Source organism: Lactuca sativa, chromosome 8, assembly GCF_002870075.4.
Source record: "Lactuca sativa cultivar Salinas chromosome 8, Lsat_Salinas_v11, whole genome shotgun sequence".
NCBI lineage: Eukaryota > Viridiplantae > Streptophyta > Magnoliopsida > Asterales > Asteraceae > Lactuca > Lactuca sativa.
Window position 1 is genome coordinate 205506982 of NC_056630.2, and position 27131 is coordinate 205534112.

The 27131-nt window shown below is 36.0% G+C and overlaps 1 protein-coding gene across 1 annotated transcript; it reads left to right on the top strand.

Annotated features, from left to right (window-relative positions):
- The first annotated feature begins 24916 nt into the window (after positions 1 to 24916).
- Positions 24917 to 26608, top strand: LOC111915267 (uncharacterized). Its single transcript, XM_042897539.2, has 2 exons — positions 24917 to 26284; positions 26521 to 26608. Exons 1-2 carry the CDS (start codon positions 25138 to 25140, stop codon positions 26556 to 26558), a joined length of 1185 nt encoding a protein of 394 aa, XP_042753473.2. The 5' UTR covers positions 24917 to 25137; the 3' UTR covers positions 26559 to 26608.
- The last annotated feature ends 523 nt before the right edge of the window (positions 26609 to 27131 follow it).

The window sequence follows — 27131 nt, forward strand, 5'->3', positions numbered from 1 at the left end:
AGTTGTACACGAAATTTTGCAAATGCGAGTTCTGGATTCGGAAGGTAACTTTCCTCGGTCATGTAGTAAGCGAGGAGGGTATTCATGTCGATCCTTCCAAGATAAAGGCGATAGAGAATTGGTCAGCACCGAAGACCCCACAGAAATCCAGCAATTCTTGGGTCTCGCTGGCTATTATCGTAGATTTATCCAGAACTTTTCTAGCATCGCCAAACCCCTAACCACTCTAACTTTTCCAACCAACCTTTTTAAGAAAATGTGGGATTTTCTTGGCGTGTGTTACATTTTCAGAAACAGAAAGGAAGCATAAACATTTTCACAAAACAAAAACCGCTTATGAACTCACCAGCGTTATGCTGATTTTCAAACCGCTTGTGTTCGCAGGTCAACGTTAGAACAGGTACCGGAAGATCGTTTTGTTCAGGATGGAGTACTCCGAAGATCCGCTTATTTTGTTATCATATATTATGTATCACAACTGTATAACTGTACTCTTGAAACAATTGTAAAACTTTTCTTAATGTAATGTAATGGTTGTTTTACTTTACTTACTATGTACATTGGATTTGATACTCAACGTGGAGTCAACCTCGGAAATGTTTCCGCCTTCGGTTTTCGGGGTGTGACAATCTAGGAGTTTCAAATCCAATTAAAACCTAATAAATTATTTCGTTTTTCATGGTGGAAATTGCTGAATCGTCATTCACCTACCTTCAAATATTCTATAGCTTGGATTACGGCATCCCTCTTCCAAGTTATAAAATAGTTTGTTGGGTCCTAGCCTTAATATTTCATATTGGGTGTTATATTAAGGACTTTAAATCAACTATCTTGAATATCTCCCAAAAGATGTCTAGTTCAGACATCTATGATCTTCCCAAATATCTTGGAACTTCACTTCCTCCACCTCCTCCAATTATTCTCCCTAACCCACAAGTTCAAGGTCACTCAAGCCCTATTGGCAAGGCAAGGTCTAGGTATGATCACATCTTGGAGATGAAGTCACATACTTACAAGCCGGAAGAGTTGGGTGTCAAAGTCTTAAGAAAGTTAGTGGTTCAATCACTTTCTAAGTCACATAATGAGTTCCTTGGGACTCCTATGAAACAGACTATGACAAGTCCCTTAATGATCTTATCTATTTGCTTGGTGCTGCTAAATCAGAAATGATTTAGTGTACTAGTAAAGCAAATTTGATTAGGAGATCAGCTTCCCAAAACTTTATGGACAGGGACAATAGTGAGACAGGAAATCCAGAAAAGCATTCTCTTCCCAATGGAAAGGGATCGGCCATACTCAACTCGGTTGACCAAATGGTAAAGAGAAAGGCTAAATAGTCCCATGTACTGTTACCTAAGGGTCCATATGGTCCTATTGCCAAAAGGAAAGGGCATTGGTTGTGAAGCTGTCAATTTTACCTGAAAGATCATAAGGCTAGTAAAGTCAATAAGTTTGACTCTATTTCAGGTAAGGTCCACTATCTAACTCGGTTAAGTTTCTATTCTGAGATTCTTATTACAAGATGTGACCAGGTCACATGTTGATGTTTAAGAATCAAAGGAAAAGTGAAGGAAACTTAAAGAAAGAGTATGTTGAATCTGATCGTGAAGATGGATTTCTATCGCTTGATTGAAGATTGGATTCTTGAGCTACTCTTAGGAGTTATGATAGATTGCTAGGAAACAAGTAATAAAATAGTTTTCATTTCAAGTTACATTGTAAGGAAAAAAGTTTTTTTCCGCATTTTAAAATAAATAAAAGTTTGTTTTACATTATTTTTATCTCCTTACAATGGCATTCATGAAAACTTGATGTTTGTATGTTTATAGCAATATTGGAAATATGAATTTGATTCGTTCATTTGTGGTAGTGTCTAAATTTACCAAATAAGGAAAGATTCTCATCACCCAAGTTTCAATTGGACCGAAACTTGGAATCATGCAAGTTGTATAGTATGATGAATGACAACTTTCGAGCATTGGAAAAATTAAGACTAACTACTTATTCACATGGATGTGTGAGTCAAGAGAAGGACTAAGGGATCAACTACACTTTCTTGTGCACTTGTCAAAGTCCACCACAAAAGGTGGATAAGACTATTCGTCATGATTTACTAAGGTTTAGTAAATATGATTATACTTACAAGCTTAAGTATAATTCTGAAACATTGGAAAATTTTCAATGTATGACAGAACGAATAAGAAGAATCAAATTAGGCAGAAGGATAAAAGTTTCTCAAATCTAAAAAGATTGGAGAGTACTTTAGTATCATGTTTTAAGGTCATCTTAATGATTTTGATACCTTATCACAATTCATCCTCTAAGTACATTCTGATAGTTAAGAAGAGGAGTTATGAATTGTTGAAGTGGTTAAATCAAGAAGATGATTCATACTTCATTCCAAAACAATTCATAGAGTTATACTCTAAGATTGTAACTTGAGTGACATGTCTTAAAGAAGGTTTAAAACACTTGTCAAATGTAAGAGTAAAAGTTTTTTACTCTTGTACATTTGAAATTGGTAAGATGTGATGTTTTGGATAAAGCAAAGACCAACTAAGGCTAATTGTGTTAAGTGTCTGTCTTGATTAGAATCCACACTATCTCTTGAATATTTGGCAAGAAAATCGTCTAGGTCAAGGAGACAGTGGGAGTCTAAAAGATCCTGAAAAAGGTTTCAAGAAGTAATCAAGAATAAAACTTGTATTTCATCGCTAGCACACAAGTAGGGGTTTATAACCTATCGTGCTGACATTTCTATGCCCATTCCAGTTAAGTTGGCTATACATTTGAGTTCTACATGCTCTCAATTGTTTGCATAACTACTTGGAAGCAATGGCAGGCCCTTGAGCTGCCTGGTGGCAAGAAGTTAAGATTGCACAAGTTCAATCCATATGAGTTTGGATTTGTCATTTATCCTAGTCTTGTGACTATGGTTTTGACAATTCACGTGGATAAGAACACATACACCATTAAATCTAAGTGTCATAATGTTTCTCTTCGATTCATGAAAATGATGGTAAGGAAACTCTTTCACTAAGTAGATTTTGAGTAGATAGCAATTGTGGGAATGACAAAAGGTCTAAACATTATGATTATGACATCCCTCTTCATAATTGTTTAGACACACATGTGAGCTATCTAAGAGAGGTGTATGATATTGATAAAGTCTTATCAAGGCAATCTAGTATCAGAAATCTGAACTTTGGTAAGAAAGTCAATAAAGTATTAATTTCTAGCAGTTCAGTTGATTTCTGGATACATGTCAAAGCTAGTGGAGCATAAGTGTTATGCTAATAATCATCATGTTAGTGGGAGCATGATAATTATGATAAGTATTGCAAGTTAGCAATGTTAATTATAGAAAAAAAAGTTTCAATTCGTGAGGTTGCAGGGGTTGAAAAAGTTGTTTTGCTATAATTAAGGGAGAGGAAATTATACTTCATCTCAAATCTAAAAGCTTAGATTGAGGTCTTAATCGTATTTAGTCAAGAATAAATATGAATTTCATGTTGGGATGGCTCAACATAAGGAAATTCTATATATGGGTTCATTATTTGCGCTCTAAAATTCGATTATGATTACGGCATCCCTTTTCATAATCTGAATTATGAGAACTTGGCAAATAGAAATGGAAATATTATAGCAAAAGACTGGTTTAGCCTTTATGTGAGACATCATGAATCGTGTCCCATATGCTTCGGATATAGGATCGATTACATGTGCTATATTTACTCTTTCTAAGTTTTTCCAAATGCTTGGGGCATGAAGAAGGGAAAAAGGTCTAGAAATTGATATGACTAAAATGATTAAGCAATTGTTGAGGACAATCTAAGGTTTACCAAAGATTGGTTGCTCAAGGACAGTTGGAACTATAGTATTAATTCTGGAAGGATCATATTGACATAATCTGTAAGGAGGCAACTCTTGTTCAGAAGTGATAGTCAAAATGGAATATGGAAATGCTTCAAAGTTAGAAAGTATTCAATATGTATGATTAGGAAACTTAATGCAAGAAGGATGTTTCCAAGGAGTTGATCTCCTTTGGAATACTCTGTAATGATTGTTGCCAAGTCTTTGTGAATTTATGCATAATCATTACAAGAGCATCAATGCATATAAGTTTAGAATCTAACAGATTTTAGTAAATGGCATGAATTTGGAATTCTTGCATTTGCAGTAAGATTTGGGACTGTGAAATGAAAATCATTGGAGTTATGTTCAATTGATCTATTTCACAAAGTAAAGATCATAGACAAACATAGTATGCATACTTGGTGTGTGGCATGACTAGTGTTTAGAAAAACATAGTGTACATGCTTGGAGCATGGGACAACTATTATTTTAATTCAAGAATAAAGTTGATAACTGAAACAGTATACAATGAATAATGTGTAATCATATGGTGATAAATAAAAGGTGTTTTATTTATATTCATAAGTTTTGAGACCATATTGGATTCGATTATTATTGTGTTTCACTTTGCATGTTTTGACTTCCAGAATAACTAGGTCATTGTTCTGATTGACTAAGTTATTCAAACCATCCACAGTCGGTCATATGTTGGAAGTAGATATGAATCAAGACTGTCATGGGTTGGGTTTGTAGAGGTCTAAGATGTTGGACAAGGTGGTGCTACAACACTCATGAGTGCTCATAAGTTCTGTGTATTGGATTCAACCCGCGCTCATTGGAATCACTTCATGGATTTTATGACGAGTGATCATGAGACGATAATATCTTATATTCTTCAAACCTAGAGATATGAGTTGTTACTATGAGTTGGTTATACATTGATTGCATGAAAACGCATTGGTAACTCGATGTTATAAAACGTGCCTTTGTGTATGATTCAACAAGTAGTAGGACAAGCCATATGAGTCGAAGTTTATCCATTCCTTTTACCTTCGGGATAAAGCGATATCTGTGGGCCCCTCGATGATTTGATGATGACAAATGGAAGTGCTCGGCCGGGCCAGGACTGATTTGATTTGTTCAATTAGTCAGTCGTCATAAATCAGAAATCAGGAAAAAACAAATGGACAAAGAGAATGATTATAATCCATGTCTCAGTCCATATGATATCTAGAATGGAGGAATATATGATCCCTTATCTAATGGATGTGTCATTGATTTGTTCAGAGTTCGACAGCGACTTTAAGAGCTACGATTGCTAGTCGGGTTATGAAGTCGTACTTGCAATAATAGTTTTAGACTTATCCAAGTGGGAGACTGTTGGATTAGATGTCTAAGCCCATAACTATTATTGGTATGTACTTGACCCGAGAGTAGCATGGTCCATTTGGGTTGCATATCATCAGGACAATTTGTTAGGATGGACTTTTGAGAGAAGGTTATTTATGGTTTATTAATATATTATAAGTTATAATATATTAATATGAAATCATATGTTTTAATTAGTATCGATCAAGAATTAATTTGGAATTAATTTAGTGATCAAAAGAGACTAATTAAATCTATGGGGACTAATTATGATAATTAGTTATATTTATATGTGTTGGGCTTATGACCCATGTTGGACCAAGTTTATGTATGGATACATAAAGAGTTGGGCCACATGAACTATGGATCATAAAACCCATGGGTATGGATTATGGGTTATACCCATGACCCTTGGAATCCTACATATAAATAGGTTACTCCATAGCCAAAATCACCACTTCTTTTCTTAGAGAAATATGGAGGTGTTTTGGTGCATGGAATTCTCTCTCAAGAGCCACCTTTGTCCTAGGTGTGTTGTGATTCCATTTTAGGCATTTCATACTATTGGTGCTAAGCTCTTAAGGCCAAATACATCAAGACTTCAAGCCACATAAAAGGTATGTTTCCCTAACTAGTATATTATATGGTTTATGTCAAATGCATGCTAGTTATAGGTTTAATGCCTTGGAAACCATTTGCATGTATAATTAGTGAAAACATAGATCCAAGGTATTTAGGGTTGTATGTGCACCATAGGATGTTGTATTATACCAAAACCCAACAATGTGTACCTACAAGGATTTTATGAATTGCAAACCTAAGAGCTTCCATGGAATGGAAGGGGTCGTTAGCTTGACCTGGTGAATTGAAAAGACAGAATCAATATTACAAATAAGCTTCTATCCTGACGAATGTAAGGTACGATTTGCTGCGTCTACCTTTGCTGATGCAACACTTACATGGTGGAACAGCCATGTGAATACAGCGAGTATTGATGCCGCCAATTCCATGCAATGGGAAGAGATGAAGAGGATGCTAGTAGAGGAGTATTGTCCCAGGGAGGAAATACATAAGTTGGAACAAGAACTGTGGACCCTAACCATCAAGCGTTCAGAGATAAATGCTTATACCGCTAGATTCAATGATCTTGCGGTGATGTGTCCAGCACTAGTAGCCCTAGAATACAAGAAGATTGAGAGATATATCTGGGGTCTAGCATCGCAAATCAAAGGAATGGTGATCGCATCGAAGCCTACAACATATGACGGTGCAAAGTGTATAGCTCATCAGCTAACCAACACAAAAATCCAAGTGGGATTTATAGCTGAGTCTCCCGAATCTAGAACGAACAAGCGCAAATTTAATGGGAAGAATCCCATACAATCATCTGACGAAAGACAAGATGTGGCAACTAATTATGCAGCCACAACAGCAATACCCACACAACCACGATGGTATGAAGGAAAACTCCCAAAATGCACTCAGTGTAGCCTTCACCATCTAGGTAACTGCTTTATATGCACTCACTGCAAGAAAAAGGGACACACCGCCAATTTCTGTAGGAGAAAAACACTTACAACAGAAAATCAAGGAACAAACATTGGAATAGGATATGATGGAGGTAGAGCGTGTTTTAAGTGTGGTGAAATTGGGCATATCAAGAAGGAATGTCCAAAGTTAAGGAGTCAAGGAAGTTACGTCGTGCTAGGTCAACTGTAATAGGAAGCAAGGAAGCTATCTAGTACCCTTCGGTGGTATCTAGTTAAAAAAAATAAATATCAACGAGGGGGGAATGTAACACTAGTCAAAATAGGTCAATAACAATCACATGTGATTATACCAATCATGTAATGTGATTTTGTTAAACTGGTAATGTGGTGAACTAACCATGTATTTCATGATAATTCTAATATAAATATGAACTTTCATACATACGTTATGGTATAAATAAAATTATACGTCCATACGATTCCAAAAATATAGAGAACATCTAAATCTGACTTTGCATGAAGAAGTTATGATAAATCGAACACTATGAAATCTCTATAACATAATGAATTTAAAATAGGCTTAGTATTAGATATTTGAGTCTAAAAGAGAGTTGTAGTACTCGTAATACCTACGCGTGGATATAAAGAACGTCAAAAACGGAGTTCGTATGCAAAAGTTACGACCTTCCGAAGTTACAGCTGTTTGAGTACACGACACGTGTCAGAAACCCTAATCTAACTGGACTCACGACGTGAGCCTAAAAAATCACGATGTGAGGAGTCAAACCGCCTCATTTTGCTTCTAGAAGTCTATGGAACGATAACCTAAAAGCTCACGACGTGAGGACGCTGCAGGACACTATTCGAGGCTAGAAAACACGCGTTAAAGCTACGGGATGACTCTTGCCATAACTCAAGACGTGAACCTATCATTTCTCATGTTGTGAGGGCCAAAAATCTTACTATAAATAGCAAGTTCGACCTCAGCCATTCTTACACCTGATCTCCTTCCTCCTCTCTTGTTTGCTGAAGTCGTTTCGCTTCCCAAGCCCCGACGGCCTCATACCGCTAACCGTTTCTGCTTAGATTAAATAAAATCATGTTACTAAGGTGAGTTTCATGGCCCCACTTTCTAATATTTCGGGGGAAACACATGCTAAATATTATATATACGTTATTATTATGTCTATATGATAGTATATCAGTATTAACATAGATAGTTATAATAACCGGGATATAGTTATTTCGTATCTGACAGAATACAACTATCGAAAAGTTGTTAGCATGTTATTGTCATGGAAGTATACTAATGTAGATATTGAGTTATACTTAGGATTATATATATATATATATATATATATATATATATATATATATATATATATATTGTGTGCGATATAGTTCCAGAGTTATACTCGGAAGTTCTATATGTTAATTGATAAGTATGTTGTTATTATTCGTTTTATGTCAAGATAAAACCAAGTATGCTATATGTTGGTGTTATTGGTTTTATGTCAAGATAAAACTGGGTTTTAATTCTAATTATAGCTGTTGTACTACCACAAGGTCTAATCATTGTGCTACCGCAAGGTGTAATCCTTGTACTACCATAAGGTGTAATCCTTGTACTACCGTAATGTGTAATCCTTATACTACCGCAAGATGTAATCTGTGTACTACCACAAGGTGTAATCCTTGTAATAATAACCAGAGGTATAAAACTAAGTCATACAGTCGTAGCTACAAACTCACAGTAGCATAACTTTAGAAGCATTATACTTTGTCGATATACAAGTATGAATGTTAAGTATAAGTTTCCCAAAGATTTATACGTAGCGGTTTTACTCGTATAGAATTGAAATAAGATTTATACGTAGCAACTTAGTTTGTATGGAATAGAAAACATTTATATTTATACTCTAGGTTCAAAGAACGTTTAGGTATCACACTTATTTGGTAAGTAAACCATTATACCTAGGATATATATATATATATATATATATATATATATATATATATATATATATATATATATATATATATATATATATATATACACTAAATGTTTGAGAGTCAAAATGATACTTATAAAACTATACTTTTTGAACTTGGAAAATGTATTATTTTTATATGGAGTCAAAACCTATGAACTCACCAACTTTATGTTGATGTATTTTTAAAATGCATGTGTTTTCAGGATGTCAAAGATTATGTTGTGTTCGTGGGTTGTTGTGGTCCCACCGTGAACTTATGCCATCCTCCGCAGCCACCAGCCACCGTGGAAGGTGGCTGTGTGCATGTCTTACTATGTGTAGGTGTGTGTGGTTGTATTTCTATTACTTGTATGTGTTTTCGGGTATTTTGGGGTAGCCGGAGTTCACAGAAGAGCCACGGCCACCACCGTGAGGTGGTGGCTGCCGCCATGAGCCACCGCCGACCACCATTAGTTGGTTTTGTCGGTATATTTAGAATTAGAGTGTGTGTGTTTATTTTGGAGATTGACATTGTAAATTGTAAAAAAATGGAGTAATGAAAAGAAACATAACCACCACCGTAAGGTGGTGGCCGTTGCCGTGAGCTGCCATTGACCACCACTACCCGAGGTGGTAGTGGGTGGTGCCTCACTAGCAAAACTCTAACGGACCTAGCAAAACACTAATGGTCTTAAAGATTAATTTTCGGCCTATTAGGCCATGTTTGGGTGGAAACCCTAATTAGGGTTTAGAAAACCCTAATTGTGAGTATTTGGGCCTTAGACTTATTTGGACCCACCTTTTGGCCAGTGGGATTGGATTATGTATTAAGCCCCAATTAATCCATATCGTTTATCTAGTAGAGTAAAGGACTTAATGGATTAAGTCCTTAATGGGTTAAGTGAGAATCACTTAGCCCTAATCGTCATTTTATTTGAAACCCTAATTTCACTTGGGCCTTAAGTTGGGCCTTTCTATTGGGTTTTGGTAATTGGGCCAATAATAGGCCATCCAAGAATAATCATATGGACTTGAATAATTAGATGGGCTTCAGGGTAAGGCCCATAGGAGGATTTGGGCCCAATTTGGAAAATTGCGCCATAGATGGGCCATAGTTTGGGCCTAGATGGTTATATGATATTGGGCCCTTAGAATGAGACATGTTGGACTAGACTGAACAATTAGGCCTTAAGGGAATACCATGTAGAGGCTTGGGCCCAATTTCGAAAATTAGGCCATATGATGGGCTTGGATTCATTATTAAGACTTTTGGGCCGTTAGATTGGGCCTTGACCTTGAATCAAGCTAAGTTAGGGCTAAAGTAGCCTTTACCCAAGCCTAGACTTATAGATATGTGTTGGAACCCTATTATTAATTGGGTGTTATTTTGATGTTGACAGATTCGAAAATCTGTCATCCAGCAGCTAGGGTTTTATCAGCGGGACTTCAGCACTGTGAGGTGAGTTTTCCTCCAGTAGGAACGAGTCTAAGGCACAGATGTCGGACCATTTATGTAGTTATAGTATGATGGGGTGAGCCCGATGTCGGGGTTAGCCGGATGCAGTTTATATGTTCAGTTTATTCTGGACTTCGGTCCGATGCCGGGGGTGGTCCCGAGAAGTAGTTATGTATGGTTGATGTCTTTGTGATTCATGGATGTTTGTGTTATGTGTTATATGTTTCGAGCTTCGGTCTGATAACGGGTAAGCCCGATGCAGTATGTGTGATTATATTATATGTTGATGTTATGTTCAAGTTATTCCGAACTTAGGTTCGATGTCGGGCGTGGCCCGATGTAGTGGGCGGGGCCCAAGTTATTCCGGACTTCAGTCGGATGTCGGGCGGGGCCCGATGCAGTGGGCGGGGCCCAAGCTAGTCCGGACTTTGGTCCGATGGCGGGCTGTAGATGTAAAATTGTAAAAGTCGAATATAGTGTTTTGTATAGTTTCGCATTTTATGTTATTTTACTAAGTCATATTTGTGCGAAGTGAAATGTCTAGACTTAGTATATTTTTTGTACACTCATGTTCCCTATAAATAGGGACTGAGGTTAGAAGTACAAGGAGACTTTTCGTAACAAATATCTCTTTTCTGCTTATGTTGTAACCAGTCTTTATCATATGAGATCTGATTAATATATACTCTTCGTGTTCTATATCTTCAATTACTGAAATCAAACTTAGCTTTCTCAAATCTCGATAACAATTCTCATCAATTGGTATCAGAGCAGGATTCAAACTGCTTCGATCTGATTTTCGTGTTAGAATCATTTGCTTTTTGAGTTGCAACTTTACTCAAAATTTTCCGTGCATTTTTGTTTTGAAAATCACATTTGATCTTCAGATTTGAATTGATTTTGTCTTTGAATTGTTAAGTCGAGTAATCGATTAGTGATTTGTGATCAATTTAATTGATCAAATTCTCTATTTCATCAAGTTTTTCAAGCTTTCTGAAAATTTCTGTGTTCATCAATGGCGAACTTCAACATGAATACAATGACTTCCTTCTCTCACTTGCTTGGTTCTTCAACCAAAATTCCGATGTTAATTCCAGAATACTATGATCAGTAGGCTGATAGAATGGAAGATTACTTAAATGGAATTGATGAAGAACTTTGGAATTGTATCGATGGAACAGTGCAAGCTCCTATTAATGTTCAACCAATTGGTCCATCTACTACTTCTACAGAAGTTGCTGATCAAGAAAAACGGTTGAAGAATAATGAAAAGAGGTGCATGAGGGAACTAAGAGGTGCTCTACCTCCTATGGTTTACAATTACATCCGTAGTTGTAAAACAGCCAAGGAGATTTGGAACACTGTAAAAGAGAAGTATCAAGGTAGCGAAAATACGAAGATCAACTCTGTGAAGCAATGTCTAGTTGAACTGAAGGAATTCAGACAAAAGGATGCAGAAACTCTTGAAAATTACTATGATCGTCTGAATGAGCTTATGTTTCGCTGCAATAGGTATGGAATCACTAGGTCTCTCATGGAGTTCAATTTAAGTTTCATAATGGGTCTTCGCAAGGAATGGCGAAGTGTGAGCATGATGATTAAGAATCAACAGAGTTTTGATACAACTAAATTGAATGATCTCTACAATCAATTGAAAACACATGAATGTGAAGTTTCAGAAATGTATGAAGAATCAAAACAAAGTATTGGAGGTCCTTTGGCTCTTGTTTCAAAGGTATCAGAAACTAATGTTAATGAAAAAGATGGTTCAGATGATGAAGGATTTTTGATGAACTCTGATGATGAAGCTGTGACATTCTATTCAAACAACAGAGTTAAGAAGTTTTTCAAAAAGCCTTTTAATCCAAAAGGAAAGGCTAGTGATGTGAAGAATGCAGTCACAAGAACTGGAGGGGAGGAGAGGAAGAAATTGGAGAAAGCTGATGAGAAACAAAAAGATGTGAAAGAAGTGAAGAAGCTGAAAGGTGATTCAGGACTTTACTGTCATTAGTGCAACGGTGCGAATCATTTTGAAGCTGATTGCATGTTGCGAAAGAAAGAAGAGAAGAAGGAAAAAGTTAAAGATGAAGCATACTACTCTGAAAATATTGAAGAGATACGTGCTAAGACCAAAGGAGTGTCTTTGGTTGCGAAAGGTGAAACTGATAATGAAGAAAGTGATACGTATCAGATCTGGTCTTCAGGATCTGATGACGAGGAAATGAGGCATCCCACACATGGAGCAATGTTTGCAAGTTTTGAAGATTGCAAAGAGGAAATTTCAGGAAGGTGCTTTGTATCCAAATCCACGGACAAATCACCCATGACAACCAAGGTACATGAAATACTTGAATCTTTTAATATTTCTTTATCTGCTTATGATGCTGAAATTGTTTCAATTGATGAAACTGTGGCTTATTTTGATTCTGTTATTGTGTCTGCTAGTACTGAAGCTCAAAAATTAAGTAAGCAACTAGGTGAGACAAGGAGGGAATTAGAAATAAAGAGGAGCAGAGTAGAAAAACTTGAAATGCAGAACAAAAATATAGATTGTGATAGGAATAATCTTACAAATGATGTTAGGTTGTTGCTAGCACAAAGGAACATATATTGTAATTCTGCCAAACGGCTATATGCAAAATTAACTGTTTTACATCATTCTTCTGACATTAGCAAAGAACAACATAGAAAACTGTTACCTTTTCTTGAATATGAACGTGAAAAAGTTGATGTTGTTTCCTATGATTGTGAAAGTACAATTGCTCAATTTGACAAAATACCTGATGATAGATATACATATGGTATTGTCAAAATTGATGAATTTCTGAATGCTGATGAGTTAGTTAACATTGTCAATGAAAGTTTGACAAAGAGTGAACAAGTGAAATCTTAAAGAAAACAGAAAATTCAACTCTTGCCTCACAATTCAATTATGCTGATATTGATGAAATTCAGATAATGTGAGTGAAATCAGTGAGATAGAAGAGGAAGAAGAGGTAGATTGTTCTCAATTGTCAATTGTTAATATCACATCTAAGATTAAAGGTAAAGAAATTATTGTTGATTCGATAGTAGAGGATGAAATTGATAAACCTTTAACTTCACAACATTGTAAGTTTGATAATGTGGAAGTTGAAAGCTGGAAATCTGATGATAATGAAGAAAACAGAGAAGAAAAGAAAGATTCAAATGAAACACCTCAACGAGTTGTGGTTGATCAAGTGTTTGAAAATACAAAAGAATTTGACAAAATTTTAAATGACAAAGGCGCACATTATTTGGAAACCAACACAGTGGTATATCCAAATTTTGTATGTACTGATAAAACCATTTTTCCAAATCAAGTTTTTGTCACTATTGGAAATGCTGAGAAAGTTCATCCTGAATTCAACAAAATGATTGAAAAAGATAATCTAAAGTCAACCACAGAAGGTTTTTTCGCAAATCAAAACACAGAAGAAAACAATTTAACTCAAAATTCTTATGTGTTTCAAAAACAAAAATCATTACAAAAATGGGTGGTTAAAGGTGAAAAACCAAACAAAATTTTTGAAAAAGTTGAAAAATCAAAGGCTGAAGTGAAATTAAATTCTCATGAATTCAAATTGATGGTTGGAAATTATTCAACAGAAAATAATGTTTCAAAAAGAAAAGCAAGAAAAGCAGTTTTCTGGCAAGTTGTGTCAAATGACAAACCAAGAGATGAAAAAGAACAAATTTCAAAAACAAAATCATCTAAATTTCAGAGCTATAATAAACAAACAAATTTTGTTGATAAAAGTCCATATGTTCGCAAATATGACAACAATCGAAAATTTGAAAATTCGCAAAAATTTGCAAATAATCAAAAGTTTCAAAATGTTGGCAAATTCATGAAAACTTCATCAAGTTTGACAGATTCAACTCAAACAAAAATAAAATTTTCACCAAAACTACCAAATTTTCCAAATCCTTCAGTTTCAAAATAGACCAAAGTTTCATATACAAAAGGAAAATCTGATGTAAGTACAATCAATCAATGGTTTGAAGGGAAAGGAAAAAAATATCAAAGTGGGAAGTTTTCAGAGCAACAAATCAAGAATGCATTTGACAAGTTCGCAAATAACTCTTCCACTGCTAGTTCATCATCTCATCATTCGCAAGTTCCAATTCAAAAATGGAAACCAGTTATCAAAAATGCGAATGTTGTGAAGGATAAGATTACAATCAATGGAAATCCAAAACTATTGAATGAATATATCTCAATATCTAGATCTGATGATGTTGATATAATGGATTCTGTCACAAACAAAGTGAAAACATGGTTTTTAAATTCCAAGAATTTGTTTCATTCTACTAATGATGGACCCAACAAGTCTTGGGTTCCTAAATTCTTTCAATAAATGCAGGTGATGTGTGACGAGCAATATGATTCTAAATGGTATATTGATAGTGGTTTCTCTCGTCATATGACTGGAAGAAAAGGAAAACTTGCGAGATTATAGAAGTTTGGAAAATGCTGGAGTAGTCAAATTTAGGAATAATCACAAGTGTCAAGTGAAAGGCTATGGGAAAGTCACAAATGGAAAATTTACTATGAACATAGTAGCTTTTGTTGAAGGACTTCAACATAATTTGATAAGTGTGTCACAACTTGCTATTGGTACTGGAAATCAAGTTGTATTTAATGAAGAAGGAAGTATCATTTCAAATGCGAAGTCAAATGAAATACTTCTCAAATCCAAAAGATATGGTGATATGTTTACACTGGACATCAAACCAATTGTGGGAAAACCTACTGTGTGTTTACTATCAAAAGCATCTAATGATCTCAGCTGACTTTGGCATAGAAGATTGTCACACTTGAACTTTCAAAATATTAATAAACTTGTCACTGAAGATTTAGTTCGAGGGTTACCAGTACTAAAATTTGACAATGATTCTTTGTGTGCAGCTTGCGAACAAGGAAAACAACATCGAAAAGGTCATACGATTGTGATAGATTCAAAAATCATAGAACCATTGGAACTTCTTCACATTGACTTATGTGGACCGTCGACTGTTGCTACAATCAATAAAAAGCGGTATATTTTAGTTGTTGTAGATGATTTCTCTCGATTCACATGGGTGTTTTTTCTCAGGTTGAAATCTGAAGTTGCTCAAACGATGATTGATTTTATCAAAAAGAGTGAACTTAGTCTGAAGAAGAATGTACGAAAAATTAAAAGTGATAATGGTTCTGAGTTTAAAAATCAAACTCTTGATATTTTTCTCACAAGCAAAGGCATTTCGCATAATTTCTCATCACCATATACTCCACAACAAAATGGTGTTGTTGAAAGAAGAAATCGATCTCTATGCGAAGCAGCTAGGACCATGTTAACATATGCGAATCTACCTCAATATCTTTGGGCAGAAGCAGTGTCCACTGCATGTTTTACTCAGAATCGATCATTCATTCATCGAGGATTCAATGTTACTCCATATGAAATAATCAATAATCGGAAACCTAATGTAAAATTCTTTCATGTTTTTGGTTGCAGGTGCTTTATCATGAATCTCAAAGATAATTTGTCCAAGTTCCAAACTAAAGCTGATGAAGGCATATTCTTAGGATATTCACATAATTTAGTTGCATACATAGTGCTTAATAAAAGAACTAGAAAAGTTGAAGAAACTTTCAATTTAACGTGTGATGATTACTATCTTAAACAAATGGATAGTAAATTTGAAAATAAATCAATACTTGTGGATTCAAATACTCAAATTGATAATTCTGAAATCAATGATTTTGATTATGACTTAATTTTCGGAATTCCTGACAGGCAATTGACGTAGAAAATAATGCTCCTGATAATCAAACATCAGAATCCTCAAAACATACTGATGATTCAACAATAAATACAACATCGATAACTTGTGAAAGTACGACTGATATTCGTATGGAGGAGGAACATACGAGTATGCATGAAGATAGTCAGCCAACTTTCGAGGGGGAGAATGAAATTATGAATCATCAAGTTGAGGGGGAGCATTCGCAGAATCAACATGAACATCAAGTTGAGGGGAGCATTCGCAGAATCAACAGGAACATCAAGTTGAGGGGGAGCATTCGCAGAATCAACAGGAACATCATTTTGAGGGGGAGCATCAAGATGAAGATCATGTTGAGGGAGAGCATGATGAAACAGAGACAATTAATCTTGATGAAAATGATGAGTTTCATGAACAAAATGATAACTTTTCTGTTGCAGGATCTGAAAAAGAAGATATGTATGAAGATGCACCATTAGAATTTGATCCTAATTTTCCACCACTTGAGAAATGGACAAGAAATCATCCAAAAGAACAGGTAATTGGTAATCCACAAGATGGTGTGTTGACTAGAGCTCAAATTCGTGCGAAAAATGAGGTACTGAATGCGAACCAAGAACTATGTATGTTTAATGTCTTTATTTCGAAAATAGAGCTAAAGACAGTAAAAGATGCTATGGAACACTCAGATTGGAAGATGAAAAAGATTCCTTTGTATTGTGATTCGCAAAGTGCAATTCGCAATTGTCATAATCCAGTACAACATTCAAAGACAAAACACATTGCTCTTCGATATCATTTTATCAAAGATCATGTGGAAGATGGGAATATTGAAATTCATTTTGTTAAAACAACTGAACAACTTGCTGATATTTTTACAAAACCTCTTGATGAAAAATCATTTGTTAGAATTTTAGCAGGTTTGGGGATGATTAATGCGAATTCAATTTCAAAAACCCATGCCTAAAAGTCTGGTTCAGCAGTTATGAGTCAAATTTGTTAAGAGGTTACTGTTCATTCAGAGGCTTCGCATGGCTTCGCATCCACATCTTTTCGCATCTGAGATCATAACAACTAAGGTAAGGTTTACGACTAATTTTGAATTTTTTTTTAACTTTTGAAAAATCAAAAATCCAAAAAGATTTTATTTTGTTATGTTCTTAATTTTGAAAAATTAAAAATCCAAAAAGATTTTATTTTGTTATGTTTTTAATTTTGAAAAATTTAAAAAATCACAAAAATATTTTTGTTTTCTTTGTTCTTTAAATTTTGTGTGCTGAGAATTTAATACAGGGCTAAAATGCGAAGATGTCATACTTATGTGTTTCTATAGGAAGGTATCAAATTTCTTTTAAAAAACTAGTTAGGATGTCCCTAGAAGCATGTTGTTGTATGTAGACCAAAAGCCTCAACAAGACTCTATGTGTGAAAAGAAAGCCTTAATGAAATTATCACATGAAAATTTCTTCCCAAAAAGGCTTATATTCGCATAAGTCAACAGAGCTACCTTACTCTTCTCAAATGAGTTAAGAGTTTTCTGTTTTGTCCATTATAACAGAGGTACACTTCGATTGTTATCCAATCTTTTTATACCAAACAATTCTTACACTCCAAATTTTGAAGAGATTTGTCCTTGACGTCTTTGATCAAACCAATCAAAACCTAGACAAATCACAAGTCTGTGTTTATGATCTAACATCATGAGTCCGTGATGGAAGTGAAACCCAAAAATCATAAACCTTAAGGAATTGACGGGGAACTTTGTTCCAGATTTTTACGAAACCTTTGTTTCAGTATCAAAAATTTCGAAACTTCAAATCATATTCAATTCGCATGTGTGGTCTTGATCAAATATTCACAACCAACAATGTTTGTTACCCAACAAGATCCAGAACAAATTTTTTTTTAATATGATTTATGTGTAAGTTTCATTCGCAAATCCTAGTCATGATAAATATTTTCACAAGCCAACTTGTCACTGACTACACTGGTCAAACAAGTAATTTCATTTACAATTTCTCACCTTATGTTAAGGCTGATATGTAATAAAATTTAAAACCAATCCAAAATGTATTTTAAAAGAAGCCCTTCGATACTTCTCTACAAGTATTCGATTGTAATTCACGGGAAACTACACAAGCTGTTGATTATCTCTCTTGATGATTAACGAAGCAACCTTTGCCTGGGGTTTAACTGCATTCATGTCAAATTAAATTTTTGACATCACAAAATTCCAAATTTTTTGTTTCTCATCTTATTCTGTTGACACAATGCACACACGAAATCCTTGAGGTTCTGAGTAAAACCAACTCAGACTGATGATTTCGCCAATCTGGCATATGACTTCACTTTATATCCCAAAAGTGAAAGAGCCTTGACTCCATGCGAAGGGTTTTAACGGTTCAGATTCTATAACGGGAAACTTGACAGGCTGTGTACTCAAGATGGTTGGTATTCTATCCGGTTTTCAAGGAGATGTGACAGTTACTTTTTGAAGCATGGTTATCTTTTGCAGTCATGATCCGATTTTCAAGGTGCCACATCGGATAACATTAAATGCATCCCGCTTTAGTTTCAAATCAATTTGAGTAACCTATAAAAGGGGGATCAAGAACACTATATAAGGTTACGCAAACAGAACTCTCACAAACCTCCAAAGTTTCAACCTTGATCAAACTTCATCTTTTTCAAACCCTAAAAATGGCAGCCACTCAATCCAACACTGATGAAGTTCTTTCTCAATCCCTGATGAAAATCCAAAGCACAAACTATCAAGTTGATCCAAATGTATCTTCTTATCCTGAAGGCTTGAAGATGCTTATCGTTGCCCTGAAACGATCACCTCTGTCAACTACCATGTTTAGTTCCTTCTCTGTTCCGATGACATGGTTATCCTTGGCAGCTTCAACGGCATCATACAATCATACAGCGGATGTGATAACATTCAACTTAATCAACAACAAACGGGTCAAACTGTCCAAGAAGATGTTTGTTGAATTCTTGCAGATTCCAAACAACCCTCCATTTGTCAAACCTGTTAACTCTCAAATCATTCACATGTTCAACGAGATGGGTCATCAACCAGAGCTTGAGAAGATCAGTGACTTTCGAAAGTCTGGGTTGCCGTGCATATGGAATTTCTTATTTGGAATTTTTCTCAGATGTCTTACAGGAAGATCAGTTGGACTGGATAGAGGACGAACGGAAGTATATGCCATGGTTATGGGCATATACTATGATATAAACGTTGATTATGCAACCCAATTATGGAAGGAATTTGTTAAGAGTCTTGAAAACACAAATTCGGAAAAGGGGATTTTGTGTGCAAGATATTGGAGCTTGATTCTGGAGAAGGTCTATGAAAAAGAAGCAATTCTAGTAATGGAGGATGTTGAAGTTGCTGAATTTTCTTTGTATCAGTTTCCAAAGGCAGTAGAAGATGATGAAGCAATCTTTACTCATGTGGCTCGCATTCCAGATGCGATGCTTCACAAGGTATCTCAAACTCACAAATTCTTGGTGTTTGCGAATAGTTGATCAATCAGAGCAGACTGGAGTACTATTGGATGTTGCTGCTCCGTCAAAGAAGAAGAAGCTCATAAAGAAGGATGCGAAAGGTTCATCTACCCAACAAGTTCAAGATGAAGATATTCAGATTGAAGAAACTTCATCTAAGTCAAAGAAAGAAATAATACCTTCTAAGTCTTGGGTATTGAAGAAAATTCGCAAGGCCGAGGTGAGCAGTAAAGGCGTTACTATTCGTAGTATTCCAGCTCCGGTTTCTACAGGAAAGAAGAGGCAAAGGGCTGAAGATGTTGCCAAGAACATGCAACGTACTCTCATCAAAAGAAGGAAGATGGTGATTCGCAATGAATCATCTGATGAAGAAATAGTACCAGAAACTCCACCAGTAACATCTACGGTAAATGTTTCATTACCTATCATCCATACTTCGCAAATCTCTACCACCTTACCACTCACCAAACCACTCGAAATAGTCACTACCAAATCAGTTTCTGAAGAGGTACCTATTTCTGATACGGTTGTCAACGTATCTGATACGGGGGCACCTATCCTGAGTGTTGCAACCACAATCCCAATCTCCTTACCTATTTCTTTACCAATTGTTTCAATTCCATTTACAACTTTATCCACCACTTCATCAATTTTTTATCATGCTCTTCAAAACCCATTTACAACACTTTTTCCATCTCAATCACCCGAAAATCCTCAACTTTCACAACCTTTATCTGATAATGAAGCTGAAGGAGGTGCCTTTGGAGGGATAATTGAAGACATTCATTTTGATTCAGAGGAGGAGGATATTCCTGATCATATGCTTATGACAGGAAAACAATTTAAAATCCTGAATCAGAAGTTGAATGCTATTATTCAGTCGCAAGCTGATTCCGGCAGGATGTCTTCTATATCAGCAATGGAGATTGATGTAATGATCAAAGGTGCTGAGAAGCGTATTATGGAGAAGGTTGATCAATCTGACAAGAATAATGAGCTTCGCATTCAAGAACAAGGGAGCAATTTTTCTTCAGTGGTCAAGGATTTGAAAGTTGTTGCAAAAGAACGTCATGTTCTTTTTTTGTACAGGATGTGAAGAAAGTTCGGGAGGATGTCAACTATAAGCTTCAAGAGTTGAAATCTAAACTTGCGAAGGAGCTTCAGGATATTCATACTCAAAATGCTGAAGTTCAAAAGCAGATTTCGGAGGTTTCTTCAAGAGTACAAAAGTTTGTTGATGTTCCTATTCTTGAAGCCCATAACGAAGAAACAAAGGAGAAGCTTGATCAGCTAACCAAGTTGGTGTATGAGCTTAAAATGGTGGTTTCGCAATCTTTAACTACACAAATTCTCACTCCTGAGTTCTTGTCTCTAAAGATTAATACTTTAGAACAAGCAATTCAGAAAGCTCTTGCTCCACTCGCCAATTTTACTTCTTTACTACCAAAGGGTGCCCCACCTACTTTCACAGGGGTGCAAGGGGGAGAGAAAAGTTTAAGTAAAGAAGAGGATGCGAAGACAGTTGGAAAAGTTATATCTACTCAGCTTATAACTACTCTTCCCATACTTACGATGCCAATTTCCTCAACCACAGTAACCACAAAAACGATTGCCAAAGGAATCGTTATTGGAGAAAAAGAAGGAGGTTCAAGTTCAAAACCTCAAACAGATATGGTGGGAAAAGGAAAAGGGATTTTATATGAAAAATCAAAGGAGGAGAAGAAAGCTGAGGTTGAAGCAGAGTTGGAAAGGATGAGGCAAGTACAAAGCATCATGAGGCAGAGGGCAAGTGATCCTCCCACGATGAACAAAGGAGATCCTGCGAAGCTTTACTCTTACGAAACTATAGAGTCAAAACTTGTGGGGGGGGGGGGGGGAATGTACGAATTCGAAAAGAAGCCAAAGAGAAGTTATGATATTGTGAATTCAGACAATTGTCAGCTGGATTTTCCAATAAATGAAATGATATTCATCACTGCTCAGTACAAGATTAGTGAGAAGTTTGATAATCCTGATGATTATATACACATGAAAATCAGATTTCATGTTGTTTTGGGGAAGAATCCAGATGAAGTTTGGTCTTTAATGAAGATCAAAAAGGTGCTGACAATCAAGAAAGACATATTGTTTGAAGACATGCTTCAAAATTTTTGTTATTTCGTTATCAAAGCAGACAACAAGCAGTATGACTTCACTGTAGCAGATTTTCCTCTGATGAACTGCAATGATTTAATTCAAGTGGCTCTGATTTTAAAGCATATGGAAGAAAATAATCTCAAAGGCTCTGAGACTGAAGTGTTCAAGATAGGCTTCGCACATGTGAAGACATACATCGACAATTACTTCGATTGTTTGGCCCTTACAGATGAAGAACTGGCTAATGTGTTGGGAAGAGAAGTAAACGTTCCTTGGGAAGAAACTTTATCTCAATCAGCATTATCGAAATATGTTGTTGGAGAAATATGTCTGAAACCGTTCGGCATGGTGTTTTCTGGAAGAGATACAAAAGGGAAACCTAAGAAGTTCTTGTTTAAAGTCTCAGAGATTGAAAGATATAATTCTTCGCAATATACGCACTTTATTGTTCGTATGAACAATTGCAAGAAGAACAATGGAGACAAGAAAGATCTCAAGAAGGTGATCTCCTGGTATGAAGAAGTGCGAAAGACAATCCACTCAGCTGTTCAAAAGCTTATGGGATGAATAGCTTCGACTGTTTACAAAGGGAGAGAATGTAGATGTAAAATTGTAAAAGTCGAATATAGTGTTTTGTATAGTTTCGCATTTTATGTTATTTTACTAAGTCATCTTTGTGTGAAGTGAAATGTCTAGACTTAGTATATTTTTTGTACACTCATGCTCCCTATAAATAGGGACTGAGGTTAGAAGTAGAAGGAGACTTTTCGTAACAAATATCTCTTTTCTGCTTATGTTGTAATCAGTCTTTATCAATATGAGATCTGATTAATATTTACTCTTCGTGTTCTAAATCTTCAATTACTGAAATCAAACTTAGCTTTCTCAAATCTCGATAACAATTCTCATCACGGGCGGGGCCCGATGCAGTGGGCAAGACCCAATATGTGCTATATGAGTTATTGTATGGTATGTGGTAGTTTTGGGAGACTCACTAAGCTTCATGCTTACAGTTTTTAGTTTTCGTTTCAGCTACTTCAGGTTTCAAAAGAGGAGTTCGGGAAGGTTGCAGTGCACACAACATTTTTTCAGCCTGAAATGTTTATACTCTAATATACATGACAATTGTTATAGTATTCTGAGGTACATTGTTTATGATTTTTCTATGACGTATGATGACTATGGTTTTTATTATTAAATTAAAACGAAATTTTTAGACCGTGTTTTTGGGATGTTTCAATATTGCTATTTCTTGCATTTAACCCTTTTATTAGTAAGAGTACATTTGGTGTATCATCTAAGTTCTGTGTATTCCTCAAATTAATTTTGGAAATTATGAGTAAAATAATTAATGGGTTTTGTTTTATTTTTGTTGAAATTTTCAGTGGATTCCTGAATTGAGGCACTATGCGCCAGGAGCTCCAATCATCCTTCTTGGAACAAATCTTGGTTAGATTCTTTCAACCTTCATTATAAAATAAATGATTGCAATTCCTCTCATTCTCTTTCTAAGACTTGTTATTAAACTATCAATCAAATGACAAAATATCCTCCAACAATGCATGTGAATTTTATTTTAGTTTTTGTGATGAAGAATGGTTTGCCTAAATGGGATTCTTTTCAATTCAAGCATCCTAAAAATTGAATTTTTGAAATTTTTATAACAGAGAGAGAGAGAGAGAGAGAGAGAGAGAGAGAGAGAGAGAGAGAGAGAGAGAGAGAGAGAGAGAGAGAGAGAGAGAGAGAGACTGCAACTCATTAGTCAATGGATCAATGTAGACAAGACAATACCTCAAATGACCAAAATACCCTCCAACTCTCTATGAGATTCATGAATCTAAATCACACTAAATGTTTTATCTTTTGTAGATCTTCGAGATGATAAAACAATTTTTCAGTGACCATCCTAGTGTAGTTCCAATAACTACAGCTTACCAGATTAAAATCCCTTCTCTATTAAGTCATTAAGTTGAAAAGAATCATAAATAGTTTTCGAGGTATTACACATATAATATACATCTCCCATGAAATTGCAATGTTTGACTATTAATCAAATGTATAAATATCCTTAAAAACAGTTGGGGCAATTTCGTAATTTACCTTAGAGGCTGGGACTTAAAAGTTATAATATTCGTGAGGCATACCAAAATTAAAGTTGAAAACTTTTCATGGGACATCTAATTAAAGATGAGAGAAGTTGCATTCTTTATGAGACACCAATGAAACAATTTTCAATGGTGTGGATGCAAGGGCATTTAGATCTTTTTTTTACATGTATATGGTTATTGCAAAACGTGAAGGCGTTTTTTAATGTGGCCATTAAAACGGTTCTTTGGCCACCAAAGCAAAAGAAGAAAAAGAAGCGAAGGGGTCAAAAAGTATGTTCCATTCTGGAACTTTGTGCACAAGGTTTTTAGTCTGAATCAAATGGAAATGTGAGGAAAGTTTGACTTTTCAATGGTGAATGCTCAAGTGTTGATCACCCTGGCCTTTATATTGTTTTTGATGAATTTGTTCACTTTTTTTGTATCTTTGTGCTATGTAAGGTTTTTTTTTAATGGCAAATAATTATATATTTTTCTCCGTTAACACCAAAATAGTTGAGGCTTTGGGGAGTACTATTTGGGTACAAATATGTAATACGGTTTTATGTAGATTGTTGAAAGATCTTGATTTTAAGAGGGTTGAAAATGAAAATCCATTGGAATTGTAATATGAGATTCTGTTCCATGGGATTAATGCACACAAGCCAAGAGAGACAAACTTTTAAAAATGAAAACGTTTAGATGTTTCGACTTTGAAAGTAATAAATACTATTATGAATTTTCAGATTAAAAAATCATATGAAATATAAATTCTAGGACTAAGTCGACATTGTCTGTAATAATTAGGCGACAATGTCAAGCAGTGGCGGACACGGACTGTTTTAGTAGGGGTGTCACTTGTACTTCAAGTGGGTGCACCTAATAGAAAAAAAAAAAATTACACTGCATGTCGTAAATTGAGCAGTGGCCCAGGACCCCAAATGCCCCATTAAGGTCCGCCACTGCTGTCAAGGTGATCTAGTGTCGATCACTTGATCTACTGCGAGCACTGCTACAAGCTACATCAAATTGATGATTACCCCACACTGACTTAACTTTAAACTCCTCTTCTTGTTATTTCTAACACCACAAATGTTTATGGAGATGATATTCATTTAATACCATGTTTTTCTCCCATTCTATCTATCAACTTCTGCATATCAATTTTACATTCATTCATTTCTATTAGCCATATATTTTATATTAGTTGTATATTTTGTATAATGCTGAAATTATTTTGTAAATATTTTCCTAACTTAGATTAGGTCAACTATTCTTGAATTATAAACACCATTGAGATTAGGGAATAAGACACGGAAGATTTTATCAACTTTCATGGTATCAGAGCACACCTACATCCAACCCTAATCGCAGCCTTCTTCTTTTCTATCTTCTTCTTCAAACCTACGATTTATATTTCTTTTTCTGTCTTTCTCCTCTATATTCTCCTTCAACATGTGACTTACATGGCTGAAAAACTTCACCCTGCTCTCATGATCACCAACATTCGGAACTTTATTCCGATTACTCTCGAGATAGAGAATGCACAATATACCTCCTGGGCTGAACTCTTCAAGATTCACTGTCGTGCATTTGAAGTAATTGATCACATTCAACCTAAAGTCGAATCCACTGCTACTGTAGATGGCAAACAGCCTCCTCCAGTCATGTCTACAGATCTTTGGATTCTCCTTGATGCCATTATCATCCAATGGATATACAGCACCATCTCAAATGACCTCCTCCAAACCATTCTTAAACCCAACTCCACTGTTGCGCAAGCTTGGACTGCCCTTGAAAGTATTTTTCAAGATAATCAAAACAAACGGGCACTCTATCTCGAACACAAACTGGTCACCACCAAACTTGCAAACTTCCCAAACTGTTCAGCATACTGCCAAGCCCTCAAGATGTTATCTGATCAACTTTCTAACGTGGGTTCACCAGTTTCAAATCAGCGCCTTGTCTTGCAACTGATTGATGGCCTTACTGAGTCTTATGAAGGCATTGCCATGATGATACAACAAACGAAACCTCTCCCGGATTTTTATGAGGCTCGTTCCCGCCTTATTTTGGAAGAAACTAGAAAGGCTAATCATGCAGCCCAATCGGCTACAACTGAAGCAACAACTCTTAATACTCAAACCTCCTACAACACACGCCCTACCTACCAGGTTCAAGATTCAAATAGCAACAACAACATCAACAGGGGACGTGGCCGTGGAAGGGGCGGACGTGGTCGTGGTCGTGGGAGAAGGGGAGGCGGTAACTTCGGTGTGGGTCGTGGCCAACAGCAACCACTGTGGCCTTCTCCCCACACCCAACAATGGTCAACTTCCCACTCTTTATCTCCCTTATCCCAACCTTGGGCTGCTCCATATTCATGGCCTCCTACACACACACCACCTTATCCCTACCCAACCAACCAACCCTGCTCCACTGCTCCGGGTTTGTTGGGTCCAAGACCTTCTACACAGCAAGCATATGCAACATCTGAAAAGTCCTATACCGCAACTGACTTGGAACAAGCATTTCATACCATGAGCCTCCACCCACCAGACCAGAATTGGTACATGGATACGGGTGCGACCTCCCACATGTCAAACAACTCAGGTATTCTCTCCTCTTATGTCAATAAAGGTCTTTTTAGGAATATCATTGTAGGTAATGGCGCGCATCTTCCAATCCAAGGTACCGGTAACCACACCTTACCCCAACCTTTCCCTCCTCTTAAACTCAACCATATTCTTCATGTTCCTCATCTTATTAAACATTTAATTTCTATCCGTAGACTAACAAAAGATAACCAAATTTCTATTGAGTTTGACCCCTATGGTTTTAATGTGAAGGATTTGCGGACACGGACGCCACTCCTTCGATGCAATAGCCATGGCGATCTCTATCCTCTTACTCTCACGCATCCTTCTCAACTCACTCATCCAGCAACTTTTGCAGCCATCACAAGAGATCTTTGGCACTATCGCTTGGGTCACCCCGGGGCTGATGTCCTTAGCTCTTTAAATAAATCATTGTCTTTTAATTTTAAAAATAAATTGTCATTTTCTGTTTGTGAACCATGCGTTTTGGGTAAACATATCAAATTACCATTTCATTCATCTAGTTCTGTTACTATTTCCCCATTTGATATTATACATAGTGATGTTTGGACCTCCCTGGTACTTTCATCCGGTGGTCACAGTTATTATTTACTTTTCTTGGATGATTACACAAACTTTCTGTGGACTTTTCCCTTATCTCATAAATCACAAGTCTTCCCCACTTTTCGAAAATTTCATACTCTTATACAAACACAATTTAATGAAAATATCAAGTCACTACAATGTGACAATGGAAGGGAGTAAGATAACAAACTCTTCCACGAGTTTGCCTCTCAACATGGCATCAACTTCCGTTTCTCTTGTCCGTATCAGAAAGAAAGATACGGTCCATAAACAATATA